Here is a 12,169-nt window from a genome sequence, read left to right as displayed (position 1 = left end):
TCTGGCTTCTGAGCACTGATATTGAGCAATGGCCTTAGCAAGAATATAAATACAATATATAATGAAAATCTGAATTAATTTAATGTGATACAATGTTATACAGTCTTCCATTCTCTTCGTAAACATGAGTTCTTCATACATGATTAGACTGACAAAGAATATGCATTTGTGCACGAGTTAAAGGACTGAAACAGAACTACATTTTAAATTTCAACTCCATACCTACCTTTTCACTTAAACTCATTTCTCTCATGAACACCTGTATAAACAACAGTATCACAGAGAGTATCTCTGTTCACTTCTTCATAATTTGCAACTTATTTGCAGAATGACAACCCTCCATTGCAGCAATCTTCCCACTTCAAAATTTATTTTATTTTATTTCCACGGTGGCATGAAAATAAAACCCTTTACCAAGCAGGAAACTCTGTTTCAACTGAAGACAATAATTTGCATAAGGGGTTGTGAGATAGAAACTGGGATATGGGCCTAAGAACAGGGCTGTCAGCTTGGAAATGGATCTTCCAAGATCCACTTCCAAAGATCTGCCCAAAACAATGTTCAAAAGCCATATCAAAGACTACTGATTTGGTGCTGTCTCCTGCAGAAGAAAGTGAGGTTTTTTTTTTTCAGTCACGATTCCATCTCTGTAAAGGCTTCAACTTACAGTTCTGTATGCAATATACATTATTTACCATATCTGGTCTCTATTCTGCAATTATTAATCCTCAGTTTGAGCTCTCAACTTTTTTTTTTCAAGAATCTTACAGCATTTTCCAAACATGATTCTTCAGTATAATATTCTTATAAAACAATATTTTAGCAGAACAGACTTTTGTATGACTAGCCCAGTGCTACAGAGACAGTTCCAAGTGAAACTGAATTTCTAATTCTTGACATTGTTCACCACATTAAAAGCTGCACCCTCCTCTTAAAAAAAAAAAAAAACAAGAAAGAAGACAGTTTCGAAATTGTACAAATTACAGTTAGTTAATCTTTTCTGAGTCAAGGTCAGGACATTTTTTCAGAAGAGATATACTGTGAGATTTTTACTAAAAGCATGACTGTTAATCAGAAAACAAAAAAAGTACCACACAGATAAAATAAACCAGCTAACAGAAAAAGCAATTTGTGAACAAATCTTTTCTTTCAGCTTGCCTTTCACTTCTGGTGGGCTGAGCAGAAACCTATCTACAAATTGATTAATACTCTGATTCACATCATGGCAAGGGGAAAAAAATGTCTGATGGAAATCTGGGAAAAAAAGGAGAAACTAGATTTCCTCCCAATGCAGAGTTCCAACGCTTAACATTGCAGAAAGCAAATTTTCAAATTGAAAGAAAGTACTAAAAGAGCATAGGTGGTCTTCCTCACCCAACACATCTGTAGATGCCATTTAAGCCATACCATAAACTACTCAAGTACACAGTTTCCCATATACATTGTTATGTCAAAAGTTACCAGTATCTGCAATGTGCAGTAATCAGTCTCAATTAGTATAACACAGACTGTTTCTGCTGTATTTTGTAATTTAGTTAACATACTAATAATGTGAATAAGGGATGGTAATACATGACCTGCGATTAATCTCAGGAACTCCACTCAGGACTGACTAAAAAGTACCTTCCCAGCAGTTAAAAACCCAAAACAACAGAAAAGCATATCTATCCCATAACCTATATGGTTTTCAGTGAGGTTCAACAAAATATAGAGCCAAATTTCTACCAATCCAGGCAGAATTTCTACCCTAGATGGAACAATGCAACTGCACTGTTTCAAAGTAGCCCATGAAACATTAACGTTGCATGGGATGCAAAAACATGCCCACAAGAACACATACTTCATTTGAGTCTCGGATCAGATCAGTGATGTCCACTGTTGGATGGTCACTCTTTGTATCGCTGAGGTTGGAGCCCTGCTGCACAGCTGGAGGCAAAGGACTGTCTTTGTTAGTGACACTGTCAAAAAATCTGCACAAAGCAAACACAAAGAAATCAGCAGGAACCAGTTTATCTCAGTAAAACAATAACATCAGCATCTACTGAAGAAAAATTGTGTGGAGTATGGGAAAAAACAAAGACTGTCAGATCCCATAGCACAAATGTGCTGTAATATTAACAAAGGTACTCACACATCGGAACTGCCCACCCAGAGAAGGTTGTAGAGTTTCTAGCCTTGGCAGTTTTTAAGACTGAGCTTACATGATCTAGTGCTAGCAGTAATCCCCATTTGAATGGGAAGTTAAACTAGACTCTTTTCAAGGTGCCTTCCACTTGGCATTTCTCTGGTTTTCTAATCCATATAGCAAGGTTGTACAAACCGGGACAGAGGAAAAGGCTTGCCCTGAACTGTGAACAAGACAATCTAAATTCCCCCAGATGAACAAGCCAAAGACATGCCTGATCTGTAGCTGCTTATCACACCTACATAACCAGCCTAAACAGATCTAGTGGGGATGCCAGATTTTACAGTAAACACCAGACTGTATGGTCTCATTACAAAACTTACATTTTCCTCAATAATTCTGTAGCTCCTACCCCATTCAAACACGCAACATGTCAAAGCCTCACTAAACAGAAATTCTTATTATCAGTTCTTAACAGTCATAACTTGTTAACTTCCATAGCACAGTAGTTTTGGTCTTCTAATACTCCATGACATACAACCACAGTATCAACAAGAGAATTCAGTTAGTGAAGAAAAAACTGTACAAGTTCTGTTTGCAGTACGTCAGTTTAAAGCTTCATGTTGCTAACATAGAACAAGTATCTCATCATGATTGAACTCATCACATTTCTTTGGTCTTATTACTGTTTTAAACCATTAACAGCAGAGGATTCAGTAGCCTAGACTACAAGAACTAAACTAAAGAATTTGCTGCCTGTAAGCTGATGTCTGAACTGTCTGGAACAGTCATAATGCGCTTTAGATCATCTCATCAAGGCAAGGTGCCTTCTATACATGATATAAATTCAAGGTTAAAAGTACATTGCTTTTTCTTTAAAATTCACAAAATAGTTATGGTTTTCAAACTTGATATAGGATGGGGTTTTCAAAGGCCCACTTTCCAGCCACCTCTTCCAGAATTTCAGTCTGAGATGAACACTAATTCCTTTGAAGCCTTTGGAAGTCTTGCCTAGATGTCTTCTCAGCTACCTCAGAATGACTTATCTACATGCAATTACAGCAGCTGCTATGTAGCCTGAAAGAGTAACAGTTATACTGATACCTGTTGAGAACAGTGACTGCTTCTGCATCATCCTTACAAGTGAGCAACTTCTCCATGTTGTATTCCAGCACTGCAAGGCCCAGCTGCAAGATTGCCTTTATTCCGTCATAGAAGAAACAGTCCACCACATTGACTGCACTTTCAATTGGCAGCACACTGATAAAAAGGGTAAGGAACCAGGAGAGAGAGACCGAGGAGAAAAAAGTCATGTCCGACATGTGGTCTGTCAACTGAGGCAGGTGAACCCTGATGAGCTCCTCAAACACTGCCTGATCTACCAAGGCACCTGCAGGGAAAGGATAACAAAACCACCACCCAAATCTTAACACAGAAAAGCACACTTTTCAGGAGCACCAGCCAGAAACAAAGTTCTTGTCCTAGTGCAATTTTGTTGTACAAGCACACACAGGTCCAGCTACACTGAACCACTGGCTCCTTCCCCCATGCCACAAGCTGTACTCTCCACATACGGGGCCAGAGCCTTGGACACACTTAAAGTGTGTTGGCACTCTGGTGAGTGCATGGCTGGGAGAAGAAGGGAAACTTCATGTCCCATTTTCTTCTAACATATACACCTGTAAGAACCACATACGAGATTAAAGGCCAAGTCTGGACCTGAAGTAACTCCTCCTTTATCTAAACTGGCTAAGTTTCAAATAAATAGTATGAATTGCAGTTATAATTCCAAAAGAACAGTACAACAGTCTAACTGATTATTTCCTGAGTAGTTATTCCTAGAACACTGACAATATCTGAAAATCACATCCATGCCTATTTAAGGAGGAGTCATGGGTATAATAGGACCCACAGCTGGTCTGTGGGCCAGAGAGGGCTGGTTAATGAATGAGGTTTGTTTTTGAAAAGTATTTTCTGACCAAGGCTGTTGGCATGGAGAGCAAGAAGAGAAGAAGGAGATAACCAAGAAAGAAAACCTGCAGCTCGGGAAAGTCTTTTTAGAAACGTCCTGGGAAAAACAGAGGTGGAGAACTTTTCTGCCAATAATCGTTATATTGATTTATTGTAACTAATGAACAAAGTGTAAACTTGGTAGAGAGTATAAAAGACAGCATGCTGTTGTAATAAACAGATATTAGACTTCTGAAATGTAGTGTGTATTTGTATGTCAATAGCAATACATATGGGATGTTCTCTGTAACCTCCATTTTCTACTCCACAATACCAAAACAAATGCAATGGTTTCTCTCCACTGGTCAGTCTTCAGCTCATTCCTTGCATTTGTTCTTAATGAATAACCATTGACATTCAATATAGATAGACATTCCATTTAAGATAGATAAAAAAGCAGATGGATGTTACCAATGATTCGGCGATTGAAATAATCGGGGAGCATCCTTTCACACACAGCAACCAAAAGCCAGAATGCTTCCTCCTCTTTAGCATACAGCAGAAGCACTGATGTCAGAATATTCATTGCCTGCAACATTCAAACGGCAAAGGAAACATTAAGAGAAAAGATAGTGAAAACACAACTGGCATTATTTCTTAGAATTTGTATTTCTGAAAGCACTTTACAGCACATTTTTAAAGTGCTGGGACAACCTACAGGCATATCCAGGACAAGAGTTTTACTTCTATGGTGTTAAATACAGAACAGAGTATCTAAAGTACATAAAAATATTTTTAAGTGCTATATGTGCAAATGCATATATGAAGTGGACATGAAAGCATTTCTAAACTAATTCAAGTACAATGTAAGAACTCCTTTTACACAATGGCATGAAATAAGCAAAGTAAGTGAACCGCTACGCAATAAACTATTCCACATTTCTGTGACAGATTTTATGAGGTGCTATCACACTGCCATCATGAGCTAATATTTCAACAACCAACACTAAGACTCTCAAAACTGCTATACCTGACAATATCCAATTTGTGGATTCCTGAATGCATAAGCTGTAAGAACTCTTCTGAGGGCAGAAATTCCTGTGTCACTTTGAAAAGCAGGATGCTCAGGTAAGGAGCGACGTAAGTCTCGTTCAATTTCATCAGTAGCCAAAGTGCACGTTCCTAAGGACTTTTCCACCAACTCAGTGTAATAACCAGGGTTGGATGCCATATCATTTACAGCACCTGCCAATACATTGCATTGCAAAGTATTACAGGATAACAGTAAAGCAGTAATTTGATTGTTTGCAATTTGTATAAGAATTTTGGTGACTACTAAAGTACCTCATGATTCTCCAGATTTTATTGAAGTAATGAGTCAGAGTAATTCTACTGAAATTAATGGAATCACTAACAACGAAAATGCCAATGATGGTTCCCAAAATGAACCAATTATACTTGTTATGCAATACCTGAGAAGAGTAGCCAGAGTTCTCCTCTCAATGCCTCTGGGATGCCTCTTACAACTAGGTCTCGAGTCTTCTTTGTTCGAAACATACTGACCCCATGGCCCCGTTCCGCAAACAGGATGTTCCACGACTGTTCCTTCATTTTTTCTTTCAACTATGAAAAGCAGAAGATAACAAGCATTAAGTATACCGGTGTCAGAGAAAAAAAGTAAATTTTGCTCCCAGCTATATTCATATAAACTGGAAATGGCAGCGTTGGCATCCGTATTGATGTGTGAAATGAATGCTGAAGCAAATCAGAGCAAAATCCAGCCTATTGCAGAGCACAAATTCAGCACAAAAGGCCATCTCATACATGACCTACCATTCTTTGAAGCATGTTTACAGAAGATGAGACAGAAGGTAGATCGAATGCAGTATCCCATCTGACAGAAACCAACAACTGCCACAGCACAGGAAGGTGAAACAGACATTTCTCTGAAGCAAAGCAGTTGTTGATCGGGTGCTCCAGCGCCTGTGAGGCTCCAGGGCTGAGACAGGATGAATGTCACCACTACAATTTTTGTGCATGCAGCACTAAGATTTAACACTGTTAAAGCAATTAAAGATGCTGAAAGGAAAAGCAGATTTCGTTCACTTTTCTTCAACATATTATAAAAAGCAGGATTTAAAAATCTGGACTCCCTTTTGTCCTGCTCAAAGGACATCTACTTTCTGATATTTCTAATATTAAAAATTTCATATCTTAATTTACTCAGTTCTGCTCAAAGAATTATTTTGAAATAAAACCTGTCTTCTTGCACACATAATGGAGAAGCAAAAATTGGATGTTCTGCTGCAAAAACAACTACATAAAGAGCATAACTTTGTTAGACAGTGGTGCAGAAAAAGGAAACAAGGAAGAAGTTAAGCCTATTTCTTAGAACAGTCTTATGGCTCCCAGAGAGGTTGTAGTGACTTTGTATCTTGAAATTCAGAAAGCAATCCAACATGTTCACTAACATAAAACAAACAGCCAACTCTTCCCTGAGGGATGGAAGAGCAGGAGAAATTAACCCCATGAAGATAAGGCATATCATTATCAAACAAGATGAGCAGAAAATTGAATAGAGCTATGAAGAAGCACCCTGTGGACTCCAAATACAGAAAATGAAGATGAAAGAAGACTAGCAAAGCTCTTGAGGAAATCAGTAGCCTGGTTGGAATTAATTTTGATATTCTTCACTCCTCTCCAATTCAATTTCAAGAAGTGTTGGCATTTTATCCCTTACCATTTTAGAGTCAAGGTTCTCAACATCCTGAGGATGGTAGACAGTCATTAGTGCTTCTGTACTGACAGTTTTGCTGTTATCTCTCTGGCCCATCTTTAACTGTCCAGCACCAAAATCCTTTGGACTGTCAGAGGCAGAACCAGTTGCAACCTTGAAAAAATTTAACAGTGGTACTCATAAATAACAATCCTCCAAGAAGCAGTACTGATACCAGACCATAATTGTTCATTATATTAAGTTACAGGTGCCAGATACAGACTTCTAAAATAAATGTTAAAAAGCAGTCCCTGCTCTGCACAGATGAACTTTCAGGAGGCTGCATTTGGGGGAAAAAAAGCCATCTCTCAAGCAAAAAAAAAATTATGAAACGACAAGTATTCATAATGAGAGCTAAGAACATGAGAATAGGGAAACCTGACCATCCATCACCACAAAAAAAAACCCCATTCATACAGTGAACTTTATAGAAAACCTGACAGCATTTAAAACCAGCTTTACAGCTGGAGTTGCTTTTCAAAACCTGATGAAAAACAAGGTAAAAGAACCCAAACCAGAATGCATTCACAGCAGCAACTGTCCAACTCATTCTCTTTCAAACCTTAAAGCCAGAGGTACATGACTTATTCCTATGAACAAATACTAAGAAATCTGAATTGCCAGAGCAGTTACCTCAGTACTTACGATGTGTTGTGGACTTGCAGTTGCATTGCATTTCATTCTGAGCTTTGCCACAAGCAGTTCAAAATCTCTCACCTCTGTGAAACGAAAAGCTGTTTTCCCTTTGGTACTAATGCTGACTCCTCTGTTGGCTGGATCTGCTTTATCCACCCCTGTGACCTATGGAACCAAGGACATATAAATTAAGCAAAGAATTTTACCTGCTTACTTATAAAAGAGAAAAGCTGTTAAGAATACATGTATAAATGAAATAGTATATGAAGCACACAAGCAGACTAGATAACACAAGTTACAAGTTGAAAGCTCAATTGCCTGTAACTATTTTAGCAAAAGGCACTAAGTATTATGCAGCAGATTTTTGACGGAGTATTAGGAATCTTCAAAAAGGTGTTCCCAGTTGTGAGTGATCAGCTTATTTGAAAACTTTATCTCCTTCTACCTGCTGAAGCAGCTGCTTTTTTTTCTTACCATGCAAAAGCAGAGAAAACATGACTTTTGTAAGTAATCAAATTAAACAAGTTTTACAAGATTGAATTTCCACTGAGAATACCCTGTCAAAACAGCTGTCATAACACATGACAGTTAGAGCTGACTTTAAATGCCTTGATGGAGCAGTTACAGATTAGAGCAGTTAAAACCATTTAATCACACAAGTTCAAGTGTGACAATCATGAGAATCTAGACTGACTGGCATTGCTGATGTATTCATGTTCTTAAAGGTGAAGAATGGAAAACCACCGAGCACATTGTTATAGGTAAAGAAGGAAAGACTACTGAAATGAGGTAAACTACAGTCCTGCAGAACAAATAATGAGGATTGTCAGTCCATAAGAATAAATTTGGAGCCAGATCCTTTAACACAGTCTCTTATGGTATGGAAGTCTCTATTATTTGCAGTACTATTTACAGATAATCAAATAAATTGTTTTATGTAGGCGGGGAACACCAAGTGTACTGCTGAAATTCGTACAACTCACCCCCTATGTAAGCATGTAAATCAATTACAGAGCAATTCCAGAACCTGGTTTATTTGTAGGCTATTGCAAAATGTGTCTGGTGTTGATGAAAAGCTTTTAACACAGAAGACTGAAATGTGGCAATGTTCCAGATCACATGAAATCAAGACAGGAATGAAGACAGTTGGCTTTTTTTTTCCAGAAGTTATTCTGCAGTCTACTATAGTACTCTGTAGAAATTATAAATCTGTGTATGTATGGTCTGTATGGTCTTTATTCTGTCCTTATAGTCTGTTGAGATTATGAACTGTAATGACATTGCTACTTGCTCATTTGATGACTGCATTTTTCTACAGAGTTTTGAACAGACAGCATTGCTCAACTGCTGCAAAAAAACCTGCACTACTGAGCTAAGAAACACAGTAGTGTGATTACTAATCTTCAAAATCCTCCACCCACAACAATTCTTTTCTTCTTACCTTGAGAATGCCTCATTAACTCACCTACAAGTACTAAGCAAAAGCTTTTCCATTTAATAAAAAAAAGTATTAAAAAATTTGGATTCTGTACTGAGTTACAGAAATAACAGTAAATAGAAAAGAGAAAGAAGATAGAGAAACAAATCTGGAACATGAAAGTATTTCCAGAAACTTACAAACAGAATTCCTACAAGTAGTATCCATGACATCACATAAAATAAGGAGATTCTAATGAAAATCTGCTGAACTGGTATTAAACCACACAAGGGCAAAACTGCTGGTATAACTGACTCTGATTTGTAGTTTGCATTACCTCTCTCAATGGAATGATTACACTGCACAGGCTGCCATCCTGGCTAGCAAAGCAGATGTAGTTTTCTGAAATGCACATTTTTCCATGGGTGTTAAAATGACTGAAAGGAACCCATAAGAAGCACTCATGAACTTCCTTCAAGGACTCTTCTTTAGGTAGCCTGAAGAATGCACTGAACTGCTTACTGTGGGCATGGCTCTCCAGGCCTCTGGATTGAAAACAAAACACATTGGTAGGAAAGAGAAAAGAAAAATTAAATTAGTTTTAATAGTCTTTACCAATACAAAAGTCAAAAATATCTTGGGAAAAGACAGTAAAACATCATGCTCTCCTCTCCCATAAATCTATGGAGTCAATCTGGAGCATTCAATGCTTTTCTTGAAGAGGCAACAAAGGACATGATCACACCTACCTGTACATCCACTTAACAAAATATTTAAATGTGGCACTAAACAAGACCAGATTCAATAATGTTCTTACACAGTAGAGCACTATAGGGCCTACAGGTAGTGCAGAAAAGATACTACTAGCATAACATTCACTGTTTCCCCACACATCAGAATAATCCATTTAAAACTAGAACAAGTTTTGGCTTGATGGAGGGTTAATTAGCTAGAAATGCAGCACAAGTCATAAACATCTGCCATGGGCTAATTTTTCATAGACAACTGCAGCCAGAAACGGTATTTTGGTTGCAGAGCAATATCCCTCTCCAGCATTGCTATCAAACTGAGGAATCAAAGGAAAAGGAACAACCTTAACCATTAAGTTACCCATATTCATGTCCTTCCCACCACCCAAAATAATGCTGTACCCCAGGAAAGCCATGCACCCATCTGCAACTCACTGGTTTCATCACTCATCTTCAGGGGCTTTCACAAAAGCCATGCAGTTATCATTTACACGTCTGTTAAATTATTTCCTCCCTACTTTATCCTTCCTCATCAGGTATCTCTGGAAACACTGTAGTTCTAATCTGAATTTTCTAATCCTAAATGCTGCAAGAACACCTTTTCAAAATTCAAACTAATATAAACCTTTTAGCACTGAAGATTTGATCACCTCCTGCCTTCATACAGACTTTGGATCCTGCCAAATAACAACAAATTACAATGCCTCACATGGCTTCAGTCCAACATTTTAATGAGACACTAGGTTAAGAAAATACCAGCTTTGCTGATATTTACTATCCCCTTGAGACAAGGAGTCTCTTCCTCTTTGCCTAAACAAATACTGGGCCCAGAACAGATGAACTATAAGCAATGCATTACCTCTTGGTGATCTGCAGAGGGTCATGAAGGACTGGATCATTCTCAAATGTCTCCTTGTCAAAAAGTCTTCTAACTGCATAGTTTGCCAGCTGCTCCATGAGAAGGAATGTTTCACTAATGCGCAAAAACATGGAAAAATAATGATCTTCCCCACGAGAGCACACATGAATGCTCTCTGTCAGAATCACATTGGAAGTTTTCTCAAGTTTTGATATTTCATCCCAGGAGATAATAAGTTTTACTGAAAATAAAAATGTAAGGACATTTGAATCAGTTCTCAATATCTGCCTGTATTAAAGAAATGCAGTAGTAGCAGTATTAATAAAATATACAGTAATTTCACGACTATAAGGCGCACCCTTTTGACTAAAATTTTCCCTCGAACCCGGAAGTGCGCCTTATAGTCCGGTGCGCCTTATCTGATGTACAAAGCGGCGAAATTTACCAAACCGGAAGTGTGAGCTGAGACCGTGGGGGGAGCCGGAAGTGCCACAGCAGCCGGCTGGGGGCGGGCCCGGAGGCCCACGGCACTGCCCCTGCCGGGTGGAGGTGGGCCAGGGGGCCCGAGGCACTGCCCCTCTCCGGTCCAGGCAGTCCCGCGGCCCCATGGCTGCTGGGTGAATGTGGGCTAGGGGGGCCGCGGCACCCCCCTTCCCGGGTGGAAGCAGTCCCAGGAGCCCACGGCTGCTGGATGAAGGTGGGCTAGGGGCCCCGCAGCACCCCCACTCCTGAGTCCAGGCAGTCCCGGGGGCCCATGGCTGCCGCATGAATGCGGGCTAGGGAGCCCGCGGTACCCCCGCTCCTGGGTCCAGGCAGCCCCGGGAGCCCACGGCTGCCAGATGAAGGCGGGCTAGGGGGCCGGCGGCACCCCCGCTCCTGGGTCCAGGCAGTCCTGGGGGCCCATGGCTGCCAGGTCCAGGGGGGCCCGGTGGCTCGCGGCACCGCCCCTACCGGGTGGAGGCGGGCCAGGGGGCCAATGGCTGCCAGGTTGAGGCGGGGCCTCGGCCAGCAACCGCACAGGGTGAGCTGGGGGCGGGGCCTTGCTGCAAAAAAAAAGTGCGCCTTATATTCCGGTGCGCCTTATCTGATCTACAAAGTTGCGAATTTTGCCGAATCCGGGGGGGTTCGCCTTATCGTCCGGTGTGCCTTATGGTCGTGAAATTACTGTAATTAAACAACATAGTCAAATGATAACACACTTGGAAAGGACTACAAACTAATAAGCACAAAATGCTTTCTCTTCATATTTCGTAAAAATTCATTCCACTAGAAAGAATTTAATAGAAAAACATTACAACACGCACCATGTATGACAACACAAGTTTACATCACCTTTTCCTTGCTCTTAGGTGAAACTGCAAACAGTAAACAAACACCATGATAGAAGCCAACCCCTTTCAACAGCTCACCAACACGTCTTCTTAAATTAAATCCATCATGTATTGGCATACAGATCAAAATCAGCTTTGAAAGGACCCTGTTTTCTGTATGTTTTCCATTTTTCACATAAATACAGTTATAGTACACACCATTAGAAGCATTTGTTTGGGCATTCCAAACTAATGTTACACAGGGAAAAAAAGAGTTATGTGCAATTATCACCAGTGTGTAGTGAACCCATGTGAAATAGCAAGCCTGTGTGTGAAGAAATAACTGT

The 12,169-nt window shown here is 39.8% G+C and overlaps 1 protein-coding gene across 2 annotated transcripts in view; it reads right to left on the bottom strand.

The window, feature by feature from the left end:
• The window catches only part of TBC1D8B (TBC1 domain family member 8B), a 35,088-nt gene that overhangs the window by 8,504 nt on the left and 14,415 nt on the right, over positions 1-12,169 (bottom strand). The window contains exons 5-13 of one of the 2 annotated variants that reach the window (XM_033072347.2): positions 10,513-10,753; positions 9,242-9,449; positions 7,485-7,652; positions 6,816-6,965; positions 5,548-5,698; positions 5,106-5,320; positions 4,547-4,664; positions 3,230-3,515; positions 1,841-1,970 (exon numbers count right to left, since the gene is read on the bottom strand). In XM_033072347.2, the coding sequence (XP_032928238.1) occupies positions 1,841-1,970; positions 3,230-3,515; positions 4,547-4,664; positions 5,106-5,320; positions 5,548-5,698; positions 6,816-6,965; positions 7,485-7,652; positions 9,242-9,449; positions 10,513-10,753 (1,667 nt within the window). The remainder of the gene's footprint in view (positions 1-1,840; positions 1,971-3,229; positions 3,516-4,546; positions 4,665-5,105; positions 5,321-5,547; positions 5,699-6,815; positions 6,966-7,484; positions 7,653-9,241; positions 9,450-10,512; positions 10,754-12,169) is intronic. The other variant, XM_033072348.2, reaches the window with a different exon arrangement.

The sequence above is a fragment of the Catharus ustulatus genome, chromosome 14 (genome assembly GCF_009819885.2).
Source record: "Catharus ustulatus isolate bCatUst1 chromosome 14, bCatUst1.pri.v2, whole genome shotgun sequence".
NCBI lineage: Eukaryota > Metazoa > Chordata > Aves > Passeriformes > Turdidae > Catharus > Catharus ustulatus.
This window is presented reverse-complemented; position numbering and strand designations above follow the sequence as displayed.